Genomic DNA, 25,311 nt, shown 5'->3' on the forward strand with positions numbered 1-25,311 from the left:
TGTATCCTAAAAGTCAAAACCCCAACCCAAGTCCTTCTGCTGTCCAGAGGTATCCTTATACTGGTGCTGAGAGGGCTCAATTTGGGAAGACTGATCAGTTCAAGGAAAAAGTGCAAGGTGGAACACTCATGGTCTGTCTGTCTCTGTCTGTACCTCTCTGTACTCCCTTATTATTTATTTATTTTTAAGACAGGGTCTTACCATGTAGCCTTAGAAGGCCTGGAACTCACAAAGATCTAAAACGTTTTCTGAAGAATATCATTCTCCAAAGAATGAATGTGCCAGATGCTTATCTTTGGGGATATATAGGACCTTTCAAAGAAGCCAGGATTCACAATTCTCCTCAGGCAAGTACTATATGTGAATGGACAGCATGTATAGTCTGAGGCTCATGTTCTAATACCTTTTTCCTCCAGACCTAACATGTTAACCCTATGTACATCTTGGAATAGAGATTCTAGGCCCAGAAACCATGGTAACTAATTGATAACAATACAGAGGTAGATGGGTCTTTAGTAATGTCAATAGGGCTATAAATACTCTGTAGAAGATAGAGGGAAAGGTCAAAGGATCTTCACTGGAGAGTCTAGCATTCATTCCCTCCTGCCTTCTTCCAGCTTCAAGTGATCAGAAGAAACATCAGAGCATACAAGAAGTAGATTATTAATGGAAAAGGAGACTAAGGGGTGGGATTTTGTAATGCTGCTGCTGTTTAGGGAAACCTATGCAAGTAATCCTTCATCAATGCTCCCTAAGAAAGCATAATAAACTCCTTGGCTAGCCAACCTGGATTTAGACCCCTGCTCTAGACTGTTGTTGGTGCTCTACTTAAGGTGAATAGTTGCTGGTTCACATTGACTTGGAAGTTTATGCACTAGGTTGCTATTCATTTGTGAAAACCTAAGCCCAAAGTGAATAGGAAGGAAGCTGGGAAGGCAAAGAGACAGGGCGAATTAGACGAGGGACAGGGTTAGTCTTTAAAATAACCGCAATCATTTGAAAGAACTATACCCAGGAAACAGGACACAAAGAAAACAAGTGCATAACAAAGCAGCAGTGAGGCCTTCTCAGGTACAAGACAGCAAAGCAGAAAGACAGGTGCTCCAGAGGGAAGGACCTGGAACAAAACCCTGGGAATCTGAATCCATCCAGGTGTGGTGGCACACATCTTTAATTCCAGCATTAAGGGTTAGAGGCAGATCCTTAAAGATCTGACTTTCACCCCGTGATGTTTCACAGGATGAGGAAGGAGCCCAGGCATTCCCAAATGTGATCAACTAGGATTATCTGACATATCCTTACTGCTGCGCCTCTCTGAGAGTCTCCATGTGACTATGATAAGCTTGGAACTGAAAGCAAAGAAGCTGGTGCCTCAATACAAAGGCCACACGAACATCATTGAGAACATGAACAAAAAACCTCAGGCAACTCAGGCAGAGAACCAGGCAAGGTTAAGGGATGTGCTAAATGCTCTGATGGGGCTTTTGGCTTGGCTCTGTTTGCCTAGTGAATCTCCTTGTGCTGTTCCTTTAACAGAGTGTCACTCCATTTTCAACAATGTTCTGCACTCCATTCTCCTAAATGTCAGTGTTCCCACAGAATCACGCCCAGTGACTGCTCTCTTAACTTCTGTACCAAGCATACTTTTTATTCTGTCTTGTACCTTGAAGTAGAGACCTCTACAGCAAAGAAACCTGGTTCATGCTGACTAGAGGAATGGCTCAACAGCTGCTCCCCTAGACAACTTGACTTCAGTTCCCAGAGCAATGTCCTATGTTCTATACTCTCCAGGAAACATAACCCCTATTATTCCAGCTCCAGGAGATCTGACATTCTCTTTGGCGTATATTGACACCTGCACACACATATTTAAGACATACTCACACGTCAAAGAAATTCTTTAAACAAACAAATCTGGAACATGTTCACCACATCCAGTACAATTCACAGACCTCAGCTCAGGGTACAAGGTTAAGATGCAGCCCAACCCTTTACTCCATTCTGTAGTTTCTTTGTGGCACACAAGTTTTACTGAAGGCTTTCTTCTTTGAGCAGATGTCAACCAGCCAGTAGTACCAAGTGCCCATCAATGATGTAGAGGTACAGGACTTCTGTTCCAGTTCCTCTAAGCCAGCAGTACTCTTCACACATTAACCAAGTGAGGCTCTGAAATGCTTTGCCAACATGTGTACAAACCAATATTGCAGGCCAGATTACCCTTAACTTTGAGAAATGTACTATGCTCTCCAAGAGCAAAGGCAGTGAGAGACGTGAGCTATGGCTGAGGTCTCCGTCTTTCACTTCTGTACTGATCATAGTAATAAATAATCTAGTCTAAAGCACCTAGAAGGTGAGGTCTGGCTTCTATTCCATTGTCAGCTATAAACCCTGTGGCTGGACAGCCACCTTGACACTGGTGACTACTTTGACAAGAAAAAAGAGTAACCTGTGGGTGGACTCAGCAAAAAGAATGATGGTCACTTAAGAAATTCTGAGATGCAGAAACAGATTGAAGCACCAAAGCAAGGTCACTAGAGGAAGAACAAAGGGGCAAATCACTTCTTTAAGACCTTTCTGCTCAACAGGACAAACCTGCTTTATGAGGCTGGCTAGAAGTGGAACATAGCTTATAGTGCAAAAAGGTCTTCAAGGTCCTATTGCTTTGGATACCTCTGTCCTCCTCTATCTACTTTATTCCTGCCTCTTTGCTTTAGTGTAACATGCTTGGAGCCGTGGTTTGAATAGGTTTGACACCCCCCCCCCCAAACCCCCAACAAACTCATGCACTTGAATGCTTTGCCCATGTAGTTGTAGTCAGCAGGTATGGCCTTGTTGGGAGTAAGTGTGGCCTTGTTGGAGGAGTGTGCCTTTGAGGTCTCTTAGTGCTCAAGCTCTGTCCAGTCTGAAAGTATCTCCTTGTGCTGCCTATGGATCATGCTTTGGAACTCTCAGCTTCTCTAGCACCATGTCTGCCTGCATGCTGCCATGCTTCCTGCCGTGGTGATAATGGACTGAACCTCTGAAACTGTGAGCCAAGCCCAATTAAATGTTATCCTTTATAAGAGTTGCCTTGATCATGTGTTCCTTTCACAGCAATTGAAACTCTAACTAAGACACCCTTGGTCTACACGTCATATTTGAGAAGTAAACACAACACTAGGATCACCACTAGGATGATAGACTCTTAAGGACAAAAGGGGTGTCTGTTCAACCCCTGCTTGCTTTTCCTTGTGGTTGTTCTGGATGAATGCAGCAGAGCCACTGCTGTATCTTTCACTAAGAGGCCCTCCCACTTGCTAAGCTGAGCTGTAAGTTTGTCTTTAATTAACCCATGCACAGGGGTTAGCTCTCCAGGTCCTTCCTATATCAGATAATCTGATTCTTCCCCCAGGTAGGGTTGGTGGCCTCCTTCTCTTTCCATCTGTTAAAGCCAGTGCATCTCCTGTAGAGTTCTCAGCTCACTGAGAGCCATGTTCTCCACTCACACAACAGTGTCAGGTCTGCAGAAAGAGGACAACCCTTACTGCTGCTCTTCCAGGCAAGGCCAGTGAAGCTCTTGGCCTGACCAGCATCCTCTCTGTAGAAACTGTCTTCGGGTATACAGTTCTGTTTCTTAAGCAGCTCCCTCTTATGGTATCCTATGCAACTGACTGAGTAATCACCTCCAAAGGCACACATGCCTACTTTTATCCCTTGATGTGTGCCCAGTCAGTTAAGGCTTTTTTATCTATGGTTGAATAGAGTTCATGTATTCCAGAGACAATCAGTCCTGGTATATACAAATGTAAACACACACACACATACACACACACACACACACAGAGAGAGAGAGAGGGGGGGGGGGCAGGCACAGTATAGTGCAAATCCCTCAATACAATCCCTAAGGGTCTTGGAAAGGGAAGCATGAGAGAGAAATGACATAGGAGAAAAGGAGGTGGACATGTGCAACAGAGAAGCTACAGGGATGAAGGATGGGCACAAACTGATAATGGCAGGCAGTGGAACTGAGGTCTGCAGAAAGCAGAACCTTAAAGAGAAACTATAACCTACACCTTGACCTGATTCTTTTTTTTTAATTGGATATTTTATTTATTTACAGTACAGATGTCATCCCCTTTCCCCATTTCCCCTCCCTAGATCCCCCTATCCTATACCCCCTCTTCCTTTGTGCTTTTATACCATTTTGATTACATGCATGAATTAAGGTCAGTTCTAGGTTGAGGATCTAGCAATACAATAGATGCAAACAGTCGAGGAACAAGCAATACAATAAACACAAATAGTCAAAGAAAAAGCAAGGCATTAAACCCAGTTACGTGAACACTCCGTGATAACTGTTTCTAAAGACTTATCAGGATGACTAAAGTATCTGAGCCTACTTCACTATCCTAGCCCAAGGTCATTTTCATGTCTGAAGCCTACTTCCTTGTTCTAGTCTAAAATTTAGAATCCTGTCTGAAATTGCTTCTTTGTTCTGGCCTAATATTTAGATTCCTGTCTGAGATTGCTTCTTTGTTGTAGCCTACGATTTAAACTCCTACCTGAAATTACTTCTTTGTTCTAGCCTAATGTAAGATTCCTGCCTGAAGCCTACTTCCTTGTCCTTGGCCAATGTCATATTCCTGCCAAGCAGCCCCTTTCCTTGTCCTTGGCCCATGTCAGCTTCTTGCCAAGCAGCCCCAAAGGCTTTCCACCTCCCCGCCACCCCCTTTTTTTATTTCATTAACAAGACTGAGCCTGTGTTAGGTCATCCTGACAAGAATGCCTTCCTTATCTGTCATGGAGTATGCATTATCAAAGGCCATGTACCTCTGTCTTAGGTTGGTAAGACTCTGTGCAGAATCTTACCCATCCTTGGCTTGCCAGCCTGTTAATTTAATAACTTTGTCTGGGGTTCCATTTTCAGGTTTAAGCTATGTACTATGGCTGCCAACATGTTGATATTGTTAAAGATAAGCTTTAACATGATGGGCAGGAATAAAAGTATTCCCAGGACAAGAAGGGCTAGCCTGATCAAGCTATGCATGCCATTCCTGAGGTTTGTCCAAAATGGAAATTCTGACCTCAGGCCATGGATAATTTTATTGGCATTATCTGCAGCATCAAAGGTCAACAGAGCAGCATTCTTTAAATTCATAATCTCATTATGCAAAGTTAACATACCCAGAGAGGTGTTAGGATTGTGCCAAATATCCTACAGGTGTCTTTAAACTTTCTTCTAGTTATAATGACAATCATTATGAATTTCAAAAGTAACACTACTCCAGTAATATTTGTCATGACACTTGGGATGGCTCCTAACTCTTGAACCCTGAACCTCCTTCAGATAATCTTGAACCCTCCTTCAGAATGGGTTATAGAGCATCATTCGTTGTTCCAGATACCTATATAAATCCTTTTGTATACTCAATACATCAGTAACATTTTTTGCTAGATGGTTAACAAAAATAGTTGTCTTAACTCCTTGTGTCAATGCTACTGCAGAAGCAGTGGTGCTAGCTGTTATACCAGCAATAATCAAGCCTGCTACCCTCTTGCTTCTGCTTAAAGCCTAACTTCTTCCAGCACTTTCAAGCTTTTTTCAGAGAATCAAGGTTTTCTAATACTCAAGGCAGTGAGACAAAAGCTGGTTGATAGACCCCCATAACAGACATGCCAGGTTTCAACACACTAACATAATTGGAAATTATATAGTCAATGCAACTTACAATAAATGCTGTAGAAGAGACAAAACCAATTTTAGCTTGACAATTAAAAGAGCCTTAAAAATGCACTAACCCTTGTTTGAAATCCAGATCCTGTCCCAACATTATCTCTTGCTATCCTAACATCATAGTGAGCTACAGCTAGCTTCCAAATATGTTCCTGACAAAGTCCAGATCCAGTCTTCCAAAAGTAGACTGCTATTTCCCATATTGGATTGATTTCTAGACCAGTACATGATTGAGTCCTAATACCTGGTCATCTTTAAAAAGAACAAAAGAGACATAGTTTTTCTTTTCGATTCTCTCCCACAAGGTCTAAACACTTGAGGCAAGGCAGCTTGTCCCATCTGGGATACAGTCAAGCAAAGGTGGGTCAGGAACATATGTCCAATATTGACCTCCAATATTATTAAACTCTAGTATTGAGAAAGATTAAACCCATACTGTTCTAGGACTTTACAATTAAGGCAACTGTGAAAGAGGTTACCTACTATTTTGTGTACACATGTGACATTACCCTATGTGAGCCAATACAACACACTTCCATACAGATGAGTACATGGTACAATGTAAGGATTCACTTTTCTTAAGATCCCCTACACTGTTCCCTGCATCTCCAAGAGCCTTCAAGTGCAGCTACTTCCTGGATCCAGAGAGCTTTCTTTATCATAAAGCACCACCTTTCCCTTCCTCTGTATCTCTGGCTACAGGGAAAAAGCCCTTATGCTAGTGAGTTCAGAGGTAGGGAGAACAAAAAGACTGACATTGGCTTTCTAAGTTTCCAACCAGCCAGTGACCTTGGCAAACAGGTTTGTATGGTGGTGTTAATGAACAACATCATTTACTTCATAGAAGGCCCAAAGTAAATGGTATGGTCAGGTGGACTTAGGTCAATGGAAAGGGACATCTGAGTGGAGGTCCAGTTTGGAGACCCAAAAGGAGAAAAGGGGTTGAAAGTAACCCCAGAAGACTTGGCAGCCTCCATGCTGTCCCATCTTGCTTGATGGTATTTCAAGCTTACTCTTGACTACACTGGCGTTAGCCACTTGACTTGGCTTCTTCCACCCTATGTGCTTTTTGTGTTTTCCATAAAAATTATTCTCTCAACAATTGTTTCTCTGCTGTTGCTTAGTCTGTTTCCTAGCCAATTAACTCTGAACTACCACCTTTAATAGCACTCCTCTCTGCTTAGGATAAAGACAACTGCCAATCATTATAGCCTGCAGGGCACAGCTTGGCTGCTATGGTAAAGTCTACACACACTCTAAAGGCAGTGGCCAGGTGCAAGTCACCTAAATTTCCCCACAAAGACATAAACTGCCCCCACTCCCCCATCACCTGTACACAACTCTCAAAACTAGAAGGACAGGAAAGAGTCAGGCAGATAGCACCATAGTGCCACAGCAAGCAAAGGCAGCCAGAGTCCTCTTATCTTATGCTCCTAAGAGAGTGGTCTGCCTGCCTGCCCATTATCCACTGCCTCTCATAGTATTCTCATCATGGTTTTACCACACATGGAGTCCAATTACACACATACACAACCTGAGCATCACAAGAGGGATTTTCTAAGTGCTGTGTGTTTGTCCTCTACAAAGGATGTTACCCAGAGCTATTATAGTCACTATAGACTGAGACATAGCTGCAGGAGCAAAACAAGACAGGAGTGAGCCCTCTTCTCACCAGCTCAGGGAGCCTGTCCAGCAAAGCTCTGAGTAGAAAGAAAACAAGCCAGAGCTCAAAAGAGCACTCTCAAATAAAAAAAATTAAAAAAAATAATCACAAGAGTAATTATAAAGAATGCTGGGCCACCATAGCTTGAGAATAATAAGGGTCTAGGGTCACCTGCAAAGGAAATAACACCTTAGCTACCAGTTCCTAGTAACAGCAGGAGTACTGATGCCCCTCCTTGGCTTTTGTAGGGCCTAGACACCCTAGTAGTACTGCTCATGGCGTTGACACAACAGTGGCAGAAATATGCCCCAGAAAAGGGTAGACAAAAGTCCTAAAATTAAAATGTCCTCCTAGGCTCTTCTACAAGAAGTACATTTAATGCAGCCCAAGCCAATATGAGCACAGTCTGCTGAAGCCCCCACAAGGCCATCAATCTATACACAAGACAGGCATCTACAGTGAACAATGGCTGGGCATCTGTATCTGTGTGTACATCTGTGTGTGTACACACTCACAGACCCAAATAACTCTACATATTTCAAAACTGTAAGGGCTTCTTTACCTGACACATTAAGGAAGCTCCACGTTAGCATGATCCAAGAGTCCCAAAGATCCTGTAGGCTGGGCTCTTTCAGGGACTCTAAAAACCGAAATGCTGCAGCCCTTGGCACTGTGCCTGGCTTCAGAACGGGCATCACAGCCTAATGACCTCCATGCAGAGGCACAGGTCATCTTAAAGCAGATGGGATCCAAAAACAGTGTACCGACCACAGTGAAAGGGGCAGGGAATCCTGTCACTGATGTTGTAACATACCATAACAAGGTAGGTTGAGGACACATTTAAAGTGTAATATCCTAGATAAAAGCAGTCGGATGTATCGTATAAGAGAAAAAAATTAAAAACAGAAAAAAAGAAAATAAAAGAGTCCACTTACACAAAGTCTGAGATCTGAAACGATCTAAAATATAATCAAGCTCTGACTTGAAGGAAATTCCACATTAACCTCATGATGGGACACAGTCAAAATTCATACGCAAGAAAAACATTGTACAAATTTGCCTTCAGGCTCAGTGTATGAGGTATAGATGAAACATAAATGATTTTTCTGTTTAGATTTGACTCTCATCCCCAAGATATCACATAATATTTACACAAATACCCCCAAATGTTAAAAAAAAAAAAATTCCAAAATCCTAACCACCACCTTGAAACATTTCTGGTAAGGAATAGCAACTCGTATGAGGCTCTTGATGGACTCGGCTGAAACACAGCAAGAGAAGGAAGCTAAGCAGTAAGTCAGGTCTAAATGGCAACAATGTCTGTTGAGAACATGATAGAGCTCCCATGCACTTGCATGGTGATGGCTGTATGTGTGGTACCCACTGCCACCTTACATGCTTTGTGTTGTGCTCAGAGTAGTGAGCTCTTTGTTATGTGTATTTTACCACAATACAAAAAAAAAAAAGCATTTTACCATCTGTTTGCCTTACTTGTATGTAGGCAATGAAAGAGAACAGGCCCGTTAAGAGGCCAGAACCTCCTGCCAAATGCCAAGCAATCCTGCAGTCTTGTATCAGTTCCTGTAAGATGCAGACACGAGCATAAAGCAAAGGATGGCAACAGTGGGGTTTCCAAACTCCTTGGTGTTCTTTCCTGAAAAATCGTAGGCTGAGCCTCTACAGGCTCCACTTGGTCTCTGGGCTACTGTGCCCCTCACCTCAACAAACACTCTGGAAGCTTCTCTTCTTTTTTAGGGAAATCTACCTCACCTCCACACCTACCACTCACACACTACTTGGGAGTATGGAGTTAGAAAGCTATCCCCAAAGGAAAAGAGATTCTCAAAAGTAAATGCCATTTTAGCTATGCCTGGAAAGGTAATGGAAAGACCAGGGAGCCAGACTGGCCTGCCATTAGCCAGCCAGAATCCCAAGGCACCCAGAGCTAGTACCACTACCCACCTTCTAAGGGCACACTGTAACCATCAGACAGTCACCTGTTTCTTCACAGTCCAGTCATTCCTTCACCATTCTTCAAGTTTTCTGGAAGTCATCATTTCCCCTTTTTGTAGAGGCTAGTCAAAGTCACCACATTCATAACTATTCTGGGACCACACTAGCCTATCTTTCTTTCCAGTTTACCACAATGGCGAGCCCCAACTCCACACATCATGCTAAGCCTGCTCCATTGAACCCCATCCAGACAACATGGGAACAACATCAAGAATTATCAAGACCTCCAACCACAGAGGAAAACCATCGTCTGGTTGGTAAAAAAGTACTTAAAAGAGGGGAAAAGGTAGTATAATATATAATAGGGAAATAACAATTTGAAACAGACGGTGCCTAAGTGTTAAAGGAGGAACTACAACTTACTGTTACAGCCAGTCAGCTGGGCAGGGCAGGCTACTAGTGAGGGCTGGAGTTTATCCAGACATAAGAGGGAGGCCTGGAAGCATAGACTGTTCAAAGACGGTGCTTTTAGATAAAAGCACTGGGGATGTTTCATAAGCACTGTGAAAGCCACAGGAAATACAGATGTGCTCTGTGAGTGAATCCCATAGAAACCCCTTAATCAAGAAAAGCTATAAGATAACCCTAGCCTGCCATCTACTATCCCACTTCAGGAAACAAGTAGGTGAGTCCTATGTCCTGTGCTAATAGAAAAAAAAAAAAAAAAAAAAAGAGTAAGTCAACAGCCAAGTCAAAGTTTCTTATTCTGGACACTAATAAACTTTAAGCAGATTTTTCTTTGTTGTGGAAGAAGATGTCTTATGCATCCTTGACATCTCACCAGTATAGTATTACCAACAGTATCTGCTCTAGTTGTCTCAATCAAAGATGGCACTACGCATTAAGCATATAGCCTTGAGGTACACTAATTCTACTTAAGACCTTGTTCAGAAAGAACACAAGGGAAAACTTCTGGGCTGGGGCTCAGCTGCATGAGAGCAAACACTGGACTCAGAACCCTGTCCATCCAAATGGGCAGAAGATACAGTGGGAAAGTACATCTCACCTTGTCCCAGGGAATGGTCACAAAGGATAAACCCTGACAGGACGCAGACCAGAGGGCATGAGTAAGCTCCCTCACCCTCAGTCCCAGCAAGAGCACTCAGGCTACTTCTTTCCTGACATCTACTAAAATGGCCTTTTCCTTCCTAGCCTCTAACATGACTAACTCCTGCAGCCTCATCTTCACCCTGTTGGCCTCCTTTGTAGCTTTCTTTTATGTGAACTTCCTGATGCAACATGGAAACTTACAAGCCCAAAGTGACACTTTAGACACATTTCAACATGGCTGCCACTGTTGGTTTGGTCACTTCCCTCTCAGAGGTACTAGCTATGTGCATTACTCATATGTGTGCAGTACCCACGGTCTGGCAGAATCGCATCAACTGACTACATGCTTAGTCTTTCAGCTCCAAGGCCACGTGCTAGAAAATGGCCCATGCATAAAAATGTTTGGACCCGAATGTCCCACCAAGTCTTCTCCTTTTTTGTTTCTCACAGTCATCTTTGCCTTAGCCACATCCTGTATGCTGAATATTTTGTTTCTTTCTTTTTTTTTTTTTCAATTTGATACAGGTAGAGTCACCTGAGAAGAGGGAACCACAATTTAAAAAAAAAAAACGCCTCCATCAGACTGGCCTGTAGTACAAACCCTAGTGTCCTGACCCTCTAGAAAGTCCCTGGAGACAGTTATCTCACACTCCAGAGTCTCACAGCATCATAGTGAAGAAACGGACCCTGGGTATAGCAAGTGGGCCAGTCCATTAAAAACAGCATGAGTAGACTTGCCCAGGTGGCATAGCAAGTCTACACCCACAAACCTGCCATACTCAAACTGCAAAGGAAGAGGAATCCAAAGCTTCTTTTATGAGAGAGAAATCTCTTTGAGAGAAAGAAAGGTGACATGGGCAGAAACAGAAAGAGACATTCTGTTCTACTTGGCTAAGCTGGGGTCTGGCTTCACTTGCCCCACCCATGGTGCAGGGAGAAAGCTAGGTAGTGCAAGAGCAGAGAGATGCTCACCTGCTCAGACCACAGGACTAGCAGATCTCAAATGTCAGCTTAAAAAAAAAAAAAAATTCTACACCAAGATCTAGTGGAACAGCCCTGGAAGACAGGACAAAAGCCTGTCTGCACTCAGGTCTGTAGAAACACCACCTGTACAAACCCTTGCTAATACCTAAGACTATATCTTCATTTTCCCTAATCTTAAACAAAAGTGATTTCCTTCTTCACCGCTTCTTCTCACCAACAACTGGGGGTCGGGGGGCGGGGAGACAGGGAAGAAGCCTTGATCTGGGCTTGTAGAGCACTTCCTAACTAGTACTAGAAGTTCTTTAAAACATTCCAGACTCCCAAACAGAAGCCTCAGTAAGGCTGCATTCAAGCATAATGTGGCCAGCAGTGCCACAGTGGAGGAGCCTGGGGAAGACCAGGAAACAGTGAGGACACTTACCATCTCATCCAGGGCATATCGCAAGAGGCCATGCTCATAAAGAATGAAGAATCGTCGCTGCCATTTCTGCAACAGAGCAGAGTTGGGGGTCAGGTGCCCTGGCCCTGGATCTCAGTTGGCAGAACCCCAATATCTAACCCACAGATCTAAGGAATGCTGGCTCTAAGGCTTTAACTTCTGGGGCAGATGGTAGGAGGAGAGATACTGGAGACATGAGTACAGTGATTCATTGGCCAGGTGAGGTCAGAAGATGGCCTAATACAAGTAAGTGACTGGTGTTTCCATATTCCCAATAGAGTCTTTAAAGCTAGAGCTTTCTTTGGGAATCAAAACTGTATATGGTTACTTTTCTATATTGTTACTGGCAGCCAGTACAGAGTTTTCATTAGGTGAGTATTCTTATGTGTTCTGGAATAACTTGGGGTTACAGGGAGACTGACAGTATCACTTCCAAGAAAGTCTGAGAAATGGTATGTAATTGGTTGGTCTTGTGATTTCCAAGGAACAGGAAGCAGACAGCCAAAGCTTGAGGAATTGAACAGCAGTGGAATGAGCTAACAAAAATCAAACAGAGAAGAGCCCCAACACAGGCCAGGCCTCCAGGGGTGTTACCATAGTCAAATGCTGTTGAGGGCTGAATGAAAAGGACAAAGTCTACACATCCTCTTCTCTGTGGAAGGTCTTGTCTACCCCATGAAGCTATAAACCTAAATCCTGACTCACAGATCAGCACGGCTCCCACCCTTACCCTCTGGTTGACTTCAAAAGGATTCAAGGTTCTATTGTCAACTTCTCAAAAAGTACAACATTTAAGTTTTGACTAGCATTAAGGCCACAAAATTAACTATAATGTATGTTTCTTTGCTATAGACTAGAATAATAATTTTAAAATAATTAGTTTCTCATTAGGAGCTGGAAACGGCAGTTCTGAAATTTTAGTAGAGACCAGGAAGGGCACTTGGCTCTCTGCATACTGCATTCTAACTAGAACCACTGGCCCCCCAGGGGTAAGAACAGAATTCATGGGGCTACTCAGAAAGGACCTATTAGAGCTGCTGTAGGCTAAAGTTCCAAAATAGACTGCTGGCATCTGTTCTCCAAAATCATTTCCAAGGTTCCTATGTGTCTTTGAAATCAGCATCCACTCTAGAAGTCCAAAAACCAGAAATGCAATGTCTGTGAGCCAGAGCATATACTTGTAAGGTCCTGCCAAGGTGAGGAGGGATAAGCAGAGCTGGGGCAATTATATAAATAAAACTAGAAGAAAATGAATGGAAAAGATGCTCTGACTGGGCTGAAATCCCAACGGGTTGCCCAGGGAATACGCAACCCTCTGGTCAGCAAAATGCAGCAAAATGTTACTTTTCTTTTTGCTCCAAAAGAGACCTATACCCAGGAGACAGGATGGTATAAGGCTTAATCAGAAAGCACAGATGCCCAGGCCTTATTCTTTTATTAGAACTTGTTGGTCTTATGCCCCTGACTCAGGAGGAAGCTGCCTTGACTCTGAAGGACTTGCAAGCTAGATTAACATGCTGCAAAGATGTACTTAATTGCTTTTTTGCCTTTTCTGTTTGTTTTTAAAGAATCCCAATTACTCACAATAAGTGATACCCATACAAAAATGGCAGTTTGAAACACGGACTCTATATATACATAAGCAGAACTTTCTGAGACTTCAGAGTTCACAAAATGTTGGATCCATGCTGACTTTGTTAGGTTCCAGTGTTTACCTCCTGTCTCCCTCCCTAACTTTTACCCTCCCTAATTTTACCACTTTGCTCTCAAATGGACCTCCTTCTGGTTCTTCCCATTCCAAGAATATTCTCTGGTGTCCTTACCCGTGACCGGTGCACTGGGTTGTCAAAGTCGGTGCCATCTGGAGCCAGGAGCAGCCAGCCACCATAAATGGGTTTTGCCTAGAAGAGAAAAATAATGGCAGATCATCAGTATCATGAGCCAGATAACAAGAGAGCAGGCCAAGTTGACAAACAGGATGTCATCTGCTATTCCCCAACACAGGCTACACAGGATAAGTAAGTATTCAGAACAAGTGCCTAGTTTAAAAGGTCTCAGGATTCCACATCTTGTGGTGTGCTTAGGGGAACACAGAACCCTGAAGGCATCTGAAAACCTACAAATAAAAGAACTTTTATAGACATAGACTGCCTCTCTCAAGTTCTAACAAACACACCAAGATAGGAAGGGGTGTCATTTTATTTGATGAATGTACCATATTGAGTGCCAGGAATAGAGTGTAAACAACATAGCTCCAACCCCCATCCCCACCATCCTGAAGATAGAAAGCAGAGCCTGGTAGACAGAGATCAAATTTGGCACTGGCCTAAGATTAAGACCCATCAGTACTTAGGTACCACCAAGGGCAAGGAAACTTCTGGGCTTCAACCTGACACTGAGCAGTTCTAACTCGAAGAACATCAACAGTTCTAACTCTACCACATGAGTTTCTGCGATAATGCAGGTGAAAAGCTGAACAGAAACCAGGTGACATGACTCATGCCTATAATCTCAGCACTGGGGAGACTGAGGCAGTAGGATCACCATAAGCTGCAGAACAGGACTGTCTCAACAAAATAAGCTAGTATAACAAGGGGCAAATGTTATAGCTGGAAAACAGCCCCAAAAGAGTTTGGGAAAGGCTAAACACACAGATAAGCTACTCTTGAGTCCCCAGTTCCACGGCTAGGTAACATACACATGAGAGAAGTACACAAATGGAAACATGCCCTGCAACATCCTAAGAGCACTGCTCCCAAGTATCCAAAGGTGCTAACAACTGAAAGGCCCACAGACAGAGTTAAAAGATCTATAGTCTGCCCACACAATGACCGAACAGCATGACAGGGTCAGAAGTTCTGATGCACACAAAAGGCATGTGGACCTCAAGAGCACTGTATAATTGAAAGCAGCCGGGCACAAAGGCCCCCATTCACATGAATTATCTGAAACAGGCAAATCCACAGAACAGAAGGCAGATGGAACGGTTACCCAAGGGCAAGGGAAAAAGGCACTGGGTTTCTCTGGAAAGTGATAAAATGTTCTGGGATGACATACCAGAGATTGCTGCAGAATACTAAAAGTATGATAAAGCTAGAGAACTCTATAATTTAAAGGAGTGAGCCTTACAGCATGTGAATTAGACCTCAATAAAACTTCAAGCATGCCAGGCGGTGGTGGCTCATGCCTTTAATCCCAGCACTTGGGAAGCAGAGGCAGGCGGATTTCTGAGTTAGAGGCCAGCCTCTTCTACAGAGTTAGTTCCAGGACAGCCAGGGCTACACAGAGAAATCCTGTCTCGAAAAAAACAAAACAAAACAAAACAAAAACTTCAAGCATGACTTCTGGCCTATAAAACCTCAACAAATGTTAGGTATGGCTATACTTCTACTGCCCAAAGCACCTCCCACCGTTGAGACCCTGGCAAAAAGATTACAATGTGCTTGTAGGAATGGGACACACTATGGCTCTATACTTTACAACCACATCCAGTTCGTGAGAAGAGGTTGGCAAAGGGGCAACTGAACTGCGTCAATGTACCGTGTGCCATTTGGGGGCAGTGACAAGAAAATCCAAACCCTCTTGCTACATCCACATGATGATCTCTGAGTAAGCCATGGGGAAGAGGGGTTCTTAATAATAATGCTTATCTGCAAACTGGGAGACACCCTCATCCTACTCCATTTAGCTGTGGAATCTATTACTCAAGAGAGGGCAATTTGCTTGCTGGAGGATCACATGGCCTCCAGGCTAAGCCAAGAATACTGCCATTTTGGGCTTCTTTGCAGAGTCCTTAATGCCCCCAAACTGACTTTCCCTTTGAGTAAAGTGGGTGGAAAGAGGTGTGAATTGGGATAGGAGCAGGCTTCTGGAAGAATGACAGAACCTTGCTCTGATAAAATGCAGGAGTAAGTGTTAGCAGAAGGCCCAAGAGCTAAATGGACACTAGCAGTGTCCAGACAGCGGAACACATTTTCTTCTCCCCATAAACATGTTGAGTGCATACTGTAGGTAGACTGTCCACAGCCCAGGAAAATCAGAGCTACAGCCAGAGGACTCCCTGAACCCTGTATATCTGAATCCTACTGGCCCTTCTTGGTTTCCATCTTGAGTGGCCCTTACAAATTGTTACCTGTGGGATCTGGTCAACAGTTGATTGTATAGCATTACTTTTGGTTTGTGACTATAGAACTTTAGGATGACATTATATTAGGTATATCTACATGACCTTCTCTAAAGGGGACAATGGAGTCCTTAGTAATCGGTGCAAGTATCCTCAAAACCCAGGTTGTCCTGGTTCAAGTTCTTACTGGCATTTGTTATTATCTCAACAAACTTCTATCCAGGCCTACTTTGTATGGTCATGTACTACACATACTAGAGGCCTACTAGTACTTTCTGGGATCCTTAGGAAAGGGCTTCCAGCAAGCATCAGGAAAGCATAGGGCCAGAGTAAGAATTATGGTTCCAGAAAGAGTTGGTAGGGAAGCTGAAACACTAACAAAAGCAAATCTCAAGGGACAGAGAACAGTTTATTGGATAGTCTGGAACTGGGACTAGCCAGGGTCAGGAGACAGTGAAGGGTGGAAGGTGACAACTCCATCTCTAAAAATAACCAAAATCACTAAGTTGTGCACTTTAAACATTTTAATTACATGAATTTTATTTTAAGCAAGCCTGCCTGCCTTTCTTTCTTTCTTTTCTTCTTTTCTTTCTTCTGTTTTTCGAGACAGGGTTTCTCTGTGGAGACTTGGAACTCACTCTGTAGACTAGGTTGGCCTCGAACTCAATAAAGCCATTTTTTTTTTTTTTTTTTGGTCTTTTTTTTTTTGTTTTGTTTTGTTTTGTTTTTCGAGACATGGTTTCTCTGTGTAGCCCTGGCCATCCTGGAACTCACTCTGTAGACCAGGCTAGCCTCGAACTCAGAAATCCGCCTGCCTCTGACTCCCAAGTGCTGGGATTAAAGGCGTGTGCCACCACTGCCCGGTCAATAAAGCCATTTTTAAAAGCATGCAAAGAGAGTTCTCACATCCTTGTGTAGTGACTAATTCAGTGAGTTGTCCCCCTTCCTCTTCCCCAACCTCTCTATCTATGCCTTTAGTACAACCCACCAGATCTAGACCAGGTCCCATAACCAGTGGCCCAGCCTAGTCTAGGTACCCACTAACTGTGCAGCACGCAAGCTCTAGGCTTCTGCTGGGTCCCACATCCTTTATTGTCCCTGTCTATCTAACTACCCTCCCCTGTTGCTAAAGTCAACCTCTAGGTTTCTCAGGAGTCATCCTACCTATCACCACCCACAAGTGGTTTCTGTGCCACTTGCAATCACCCCTCTTGGTATCCACACCCAGTGCACCAGCCTAGTCTGGCTTCCCCTGCCTGTACTACCAAAAGTCTCTAGGCTTCTGCCAGGACCCTCCCTCAAACCACAGGACACTTCCATGCCATATCTAACCTTTCCACCCAGGTAGGTCTAGTCCCACCCTCCAGGCTCAAACCAGAAAGCACATTGTGCATACTACCCCAGCCCCCTCTGTCCACCTGACTTTATCCCACCTAAGACACTTCCAATCTATAGGCCCCGAACACCTGAATATCTTCTCTTTTGCCCAAACCTGCTCCATCCATAACAGACTCAGAACTAGCAAAAGAAGTCCACGTGCACAGATCTCACCACAAAATACCAACAACATGAAAGATTATGCCAGTGTCTTCTCTCTAAAACCTACAAATCCTATAGGAATCACCCAAATGAAATACAGGATACAGAATTTAAAAAAAATAATAATTATAAACTTCATCAAAGAATTCAAGGAGTTTGAAGAAGACAAAAATAAACTTGATGATATTAAAGAGAAGCTTATAAGGCTATTCTTCTCATTGATAGCCAAGAAAACACAAAAACATCTTATAGTTTAAAATAGGCACCACCTTAGAGTAAAGGATAAAGTACTCCATCAGACAGGATCAGGAAGCAAGCAAGCATCATTATATTATTATGTGAGAAAACAGATTTCAAACCAAAACTAATCAGAAGAGATAAAGAGGTATACTTCATTCTTATCAAGGGAACAACTACCCAAGAAGACATTACTATCTTAAACATTTATGCATCAAACTCTGAGGCACCAAATTTCATTAAAAATCTATTATGGGGTTTAGAGACACACATTAATACTCATTAATCAATATCTCACTTTCTCTAATAAATGGGTTATCTGGACAAAAAATAAAGATGAAACATCAGAATTAATTGATATATCAAATGAAATTTAACAAGTATCTAGAAAAAATTCCACCCAAATACTAAATATACATTCTTTTTAGCAGCACATAGAGGCTTTCTAAACCAAACTACATCCTGAGACATGAAACAAATCTTTATGAATTACAAAAGACCGAAATCACTCCTTGTATGCTATCTTGCCACAATGCAATGGAAATTAAAATTGGGAGCAAACAAATCTCTAGTAAACACACAAATTCATGAAGATTAAGCAACTCATTATTGAATGATGAATAGGTTAAACAGAAATACAGAAATAAAGAAAAGTCCTAAAAGTAAATGAAAATGTAAACACAATACAATAAAACCTCAGAGATATACTGAAAGTAGTCCTATCATGTAAATTTATAAATCTAAGAGCCTACATTTAAAAAAATCAGAAAGATGCCAGGTGGTCATGGCATACCCCTTTTATCCCAGAGCATGGGAGGCAGAGGCAGGCAGATCTCTGTCTAGCTTGGTCTATATAGTGAGTTCCAGGACATCCAAGGATACACAAGCCGTATCTCAAAGAAAAAAAAAACAAAAAACAAAAAAACCCCAACACCCATCAAACCCAAGCCAAACCAAACAACTAATCAAATTGGTAGCAAGAAATATAAAAATCAGAGCAGAAATCAATGCCATAGAAACAAATAACCAAACCAGACCAAAACAAAAAAAGAATCAATGACTCTTAAGAGCTGGTTCTGACAAGATAAAATAATCAACACACCCTTGGCCCAACTAGCCAAAAGAAAGAGAGGACCCAAATTAACATAATCAGAAATGGACAGGGAAACATCAGACAGCAAGGAAATTCAGAAAATTATAAGGGAGTATTTTTACAACCTGTATTCCATCAAGATGGAAAACCTAAAAGAAACGGACAAATTTTTCGATTCAAACAGACTACAAAAATTAAACCAAGAAGGTAATACCCTAAACAGACCCATAACAAAATCCAGTAATAAAAAGTCTTTTCTCAGGCTGAAGGTTCTGTGTTGGTAACTCCTACTCAGTCATGGTCCTGCTCAGTCATGATGTGGTTCACCTGACACTGGCTCTGGAGCCTTCCCACAAAGGAAGAGGCTACTTTGGTGGGGCTGCCAAGCCTCCCAGTTTTCCTGTCCCACCCTAGGATCTATAAAGTGAATGTTGCACACCCCCCCCCAAAAGTCTTCTTTCTCTCTTAGAAAAAAGAAAGAAAAAAGAAGAAATCCAAGGTCAGACGGAGTCAAAGCAGAATTCTACAAGATTTTCAAAGATCTACAGCTGTTTTTAAAGCTATTCAAACAAAGAAAAGAAATATAAGGAATATCCTAAATATCTTCTATGAAGCCAATATCACTCTTAATACCTAAACCTGAAAAAACCACAATAACAAAAAAAGAAAACTACAGGCTACTAGCCCTAAAGAATGTGTGTGTGTGTGTGTGTGTGTGTGTGTGTGTGTGTAATTCTTTCAAACAGATTATCCACCATGACCAAGTTGGTTTTATTGTTGAAATACAGGGATAACTGAACATATACAAATCAATAAATGCACTAAACCACATGAATGGATTTAAAGAAAAAATGTACATGATTACCTGAATGTATGTAGTTAGCCTTTAACAAAACCTAACAACATGTCTTCATGATAGAAATTCTCGAGAACGTAGGGGGCTACAGAGAATATACCTCAACACAATAAAAGCTATCTGTCACCCACAGTCAACACCATCCTCAACTAGCAGTTCTTAACCCTTCTGGGGATCGAATGGCCCTTTCCCAGAGTTCACAAATACCATAGGAAAACACAGATATTTACATTACAACTCATGACAATAGCAAAATTACAGTTATGAAGTAGCATGAAAATAATTTTATGGTCAGAGGTCACCACAACATGAGGAACTGTATTATGGTTTGCAGCATTAGGGAGGTTGAGAACCACCGTCCTAAATGAAGAAAGGCTTAAAGCAATCCCACTGAAGTCAGAAATGAAACAGGGATCTCCACATCCCCACTCCTTTTGAACACTGTGCTTGATGTACTAGCTGGGCAATAAGGCAAGAGAAGAAAATTAAAGGGATACACATAAGGAAAGAAGTCTAACTGTCCCTATTTACAGATGATGCTACACACACACACATACACACACACACACACACACACACACACACACACACACACACACAAGAGAGAGAGAGAGAGAGAGAGAGAGAGAGAGAGAGAGAGAGAGACCCAAAAGTTCTATTAGAAGTCTTATAGGAATGAGAAAGAAATTCAGCAGTGTGGGAGGATACAGAATCACCTTGCACAAATCAACAGCTTTTCTACACACCACCAACACACACACAGAGAAGGCGATCATAGGCACATCCCCATTCGTAATAGCCTCATAGAAAATAAAATATCTGAGAACAAACCTAACCAAGGAAGTAAAGGACATCTACAATGAAAACTTTTTTAAATTCTGAAGGATAAAGACACAATAGTCTCATGTTTATGGATCGATAGACATGACATTGTGAAAAAAAAATGACAAATTTACCTGAAGCTACTCTCAAATTCAATATAATCCCAATCAAAATCCCCATCCGGGGTAGAGAGATAGCTCAGTGGTTAAGAGCACTGACTGCTCTTCCAGAGGTCCTGAGTTCAATTCCCAGCAACCACATGATGGCTCACAACCATCTGTAATGGCCTCTTCTTGTATGTCTGAAGACAGCTACAGTGTACTCACATACATAAAATAAATAAATAAATCTTTTTTTTTTTTAAATCCCCATCTACCCCCAGACAGAGTATTAAATTAACAGAAAGGCAAGACAAGGACAGGTAAGATTCTGAACAGAGCCTTGCCAACCTAAGAGAAATGTATTGCTTTTATTATTATTATTATTATTATTATTATTATTATTATTATTATTATTATTATTATTATTTTGGTTTTCGAGATAGGGTTCCTCTGAGTAGCCTTGGCTGTCCTGGAACTCACTCTGTAGACCAGGCTGGCCTCTAACTCAGAAATCTGCCTGCCTCTGCCTCCCAAGTGCTGGGATTAAATTAAAATGCGCCACCACTGCCCGGTGCATTGCTTTTGATAACGCATATTCCATGATGGGTAAGGAAGGCATTCTTGTCAGAATGACCTAAGACGGGCTCAGTCTTGTCAATGAAATAAAAAAAGGGGGAGAGGCGGAGAGCCTTTGGGGCTGCTTGGAAAGAAGCTGACATGGGCCAAGGACAAGAAAATGGGCTGCTTGGCAGGAATATGACATTGGCCAAGGACAAGGAAGTAGGCTTCAGGCAGGAATCTTACATTAGGCTAGAACAAAGAAGTAACTTCAGGTAGGAGTCTAAATCTTAGACTTGAACAAAGAAGTAATCTCAGACAGGAATCTAAATTTTAGGCTAGAACAAGGAAGTAGGCTTCAGACATGAAAATGACCTTGGGCTAGGATAGGGAAGCAGGCTCAGATACTTTGGTCATCCTGATAAGCCCTTAGAAACAGTGATCACGGGAGTGTTCACATAATTGTGTTTAATGCCTTGCTTTTTCTTTGACTATTTGTGTTTATTGTATTGCTTGTTCCTTGACTACTGCATCTATTATCTTGCTAGACCCTGAACCTAGAACTGACCTTAAAACATGCAAGTAATCAAAATGGTATAAAAGCATAAAGGAGGAGAGAGGATGGAATAGGGGGTTCTAGGGAGGGGAAATGGGGAAAGGGGATGACATCTGTATTGTAAATAAATAAAATACTCAATAAAAAAAAAATCCCCATCTCATTCTTCACAGAAATAGAAAGAAACTATCCTAAAATCCATATGGAACCACAAAGACCCAGACAGTCCAAATAATCCTCAGCAAAAAGAACAATGTAGGAGGGATTGCTATTCCAAATTTTAAAAATATTACAAACCACAGTGTTAAAATAGTGTGGTATTGACACAAAACAGACACACAGACCAATGAAACAAAAAATCAAAGAGCCAAACATAAATACATGTAACTTCAGCCACATAATATTTGAGAAAGACACCAAAAACATGCTGGATAGAAGAAAACATCTTCAATAAATCATACTGAATGTTGACATGTAGAAGAATGAAATTAGACCTATATCTATCTATCACTTTACGCAAAAACTAACTCCACATGGATTAAAGAGCTTGATGTGAAAGATGCCAAAATAGCTAGAAGGAAGCATAGGCATTGCCCTTACGATATAGGTGTAGGAAAAGACTTTCTGACTAACACTCCATTAATTCAAGAATTAAGGCCATCAACTGACAAGTGGTATTTCATAAGACTAAAAAGCTTCTACACAGCTAAAACAATTGACAGGGTAAAGAGGAAGCCAACAAAATGAGAGAGAATCTTTAACAGCTATACATCTGACAGAGAATTAATATTCAGACTATATAAAGACTCAAAAAACAGAGAGTCAAAAAAAATGAACAAACAAAAAGCCCCACAAATGACACATTAGAAAAATGGGCTTAACCTTAACAGAGAGTTCTCAAATAAAGAAAAAAAAAAATGGTTCCCTAGTAATTACGAAAATGCAAATCAAGACTTTGAGATTTTACCTTAATCTAGTCAGAATGATAACAATCAATGGAACAACCAATAACAAATGCTGGAAGAGACATGGGGGAAAGGGAACCCTCATTCACTCGCTGTTTGGTAGGATTGCAAACTAGTGCAATCACTATAAAAAACAGTGTGAAGAGTTCCCAAAAAGCTAATAGTAGATCTACCATATAACCCTTCGATACCACTTAATGGCATATATGCCCGAAGGGCTCAACATCCTACTGCATAGAATATTCGCTGTTGCTCTATGTACAACAGTTACGAATGGAAACATAAGAAAAGTCCTTCACCTGGCAAATGGATAATGAAAATGTGCTACATGCACAAAGAAATGTCATTCAGTTGTAAAGAAAAATAAAAACTTGAACTTTACAGGTAAATGAATGGAACTAGAAAATATCATATTGAGTAAAATATTCCAGGCCCAGAAAGACACACACTTTATGTTTTATCTCATGGGGGTTCACAACTCCAAATCTTTACATGTGAGTACATAGTCTACAATAACTGCAGATACTGGGAAAGTAAAAAGAGACTATTGCCAAGAAAGTTTGAAAACAAAAGAGAGGGAAATAGCAGGGTTCAAGTAATCTGATCTGAGAAATGGCAAGAGGGGGTGTTTTAGGGAGGCAGAGGGAGATAAATATAGAAGGAGGGAGAATAGGGAATACCAGAATACAAGTGATCTGACAGGAGAAGAGGGAGACTCTTTAGGGAGAGGGAAGAGAGGTAAATACAGAAGAAGGTGGGTAAAATAACAAAGATGTCCAAAAAAGTCATAAGGAATCAAACTATTTACCTCAAAAAACCCTATAATAACCAGCATTCTATGTATAAATATATAATTTTAATGAACTTTTCTCACCTTTGCTGACTGTATTCCCTCCAAAGACCCTCCTAATAAGTTAAAAACAAAAACAAAAACCCTCAATACCAGACACAAGAAGCCCTCTTGCACGATACTAGAAGGTGCTCTGAATGCTTCTGGAGAAGGGAGGCAACCAACAGTCTTACTCAGCTATGATGTCTATGAACCACATCAACTACCAGAATACACCACAACCCTGTGCAGTAGTGGTAAATGTACCTTCTCTCTAAGTGGACTTAAGACCTGGTCAACAGGAAGGAAACTATGCCTGGTGCTAGAAACTCAGCTAACTATCCAGAGCTAGTGAAGTCATGCATACTAGAGGAGAACCTACAAGCACTCCTTTTCAAAAGCACCATAATACCTAACTACAACTTAAAACATTTGTCCTGATACCCACAAACATGTAGAGCTCTCACCCTATGCCTCCTTGTGCCAGATGGAGACCACTGCAGAAAAGTGCAATCAAAGTGCAGAGTTGTTGAGCCCATTCCAATGGATACATCTATAAAACACTCTTGTACCTAAGTAAAGCTCAGGGACTATGGAAGAGGTGGAAAGATTCTAAGAGCAAGAGGATCAGGGAGTTTGTGAGATGCTGTCTCTCAGTAATATCAAAAGCTACACCCATAAAGTCTCAACAGCATGGCTGCGTAAGCATAACACGAACAAGGACTAACAATACACATGCCAAAGTGGATGGGGAAAAGCCCATAAAGCCTCAACCCTACACAAAAGAACCACAGGCAACTGGATGCTAAGAATGAGAGAAACAGTCTTACCAAATGGTCAGCCCCAAGAACATATATATAAGTAATATAAAGACTAAGCAGGTTATATTTAGAAATAAATATGCAAATATATATGCACATAATAACAAAAGAGGCCGTAAAATTGAAGAAAGCAAGAGTATATGGGGGCACTGAGTGAGGAAAGGGAAAGGAGACATACTGTAATTATAATTTCAAAAATTAAAATAAAAAAACCTGTAAACCTGACAACTGGTGTCCAATCCCCTGAATCCATAGTGGAAGAGCATATCCAAGTCCCAAAATAGTTTGTCTTTTGCCCTCCACATATATGCCACAGCATGCAAATAACTGCACAATGTCTGTCTGTCTGTCTGTCTGTCTCTCTTTCTCTCTCTCTCTCTCTCTCTCTCTCTCTCTCTCTCTCTCCACACACACACACACAGACACAGACACACACACAAAATCATTCCTCAGGCTTAACTACAAATCAAGACTGCATCAAAACAATCATTTAACAAGACCCAAGTCTGGTACTGCCTGCTACACTGCAAGCATCTGAGTAAACCACATTCTCTTTCCCACCCAGCAGAAGAAGTCAGGCCTCTGCAGGGGCTGTGTTTTCAAGGGACTCTAGGGACAAAGGTCCCAAGAGCTATAATTTGTATCCCTGATCTATGATTTGTAGAAGAAGTTGGGGTAGGCCAGATGAGCAAGAGAGCAAATGCCCCAGGCTAAGCTGGCCCTATGGAGCACAGAGTGGTGAACAGCTCCTAAAAAGGGCTGATCTGATCCAAATAGGAACCTGCCATCAGGAACCTGAAAGGTCAGCTGCACAGGGCAAAATCATCTGACAATGCAGAACCATCCATAGAAACAAAAGACACAAAGGAAGCAGCCATCCCTTGCAAGTGCTGCTAGAAGTCATTTTTAACCCTTCAGCTACTCCAATTGAGCACAAAAAGACCTAAAG

The 25,311-nt window shown here is 41.8% G+C and overlaps 1 protein-coding gene across 10 annotated transcripts in view; it reads right to left on the reverse strand.

Annotated features, from left to right (window-relative positions):
* Mprip (myosin phosphatase Rho interacting protein) overlaps positions 1-25,311 on the reverse strand; it is a 124,709-nt gene that overhangs the window by 73,763 nt on the left and 25,635 nt on the right. For all 10 annotated transcript variants that reach the window (XM_076936734.1, XM_076936736.1, XM_034504916.2 and 7 more), the window contains exons 2-3: positions 13,686-13,763; positions 11,845-11,910 (exon numbers count right to left, since the gene is read on the reverse strand). In XM_076936734.1, the coding sequence (XP_076792849.1) occupies positions 11,845-11,910; positions 13,686-13,763 (144 nt within the window). The remainder of the gene's footprint in view (positions 1-11,844; positions 11,911-13,685; positions 13,764-25,311) is intronic.

This window comes from Arvicanthis niloticus, chromosome 6 (assembly GCF_011762505.2).
Source record: "Arvicanthis niloticus isolate mArvNil1 chromosome 6, mArvNil1.pat.X, whole genome shotgun sequence".
Taxonomy (NCBI): Eukaryota; Metazoa; Chordata; class Mammalia; order Rodentia; family Muridae; genus Arvicanthis; species Arvicanthis niloticus.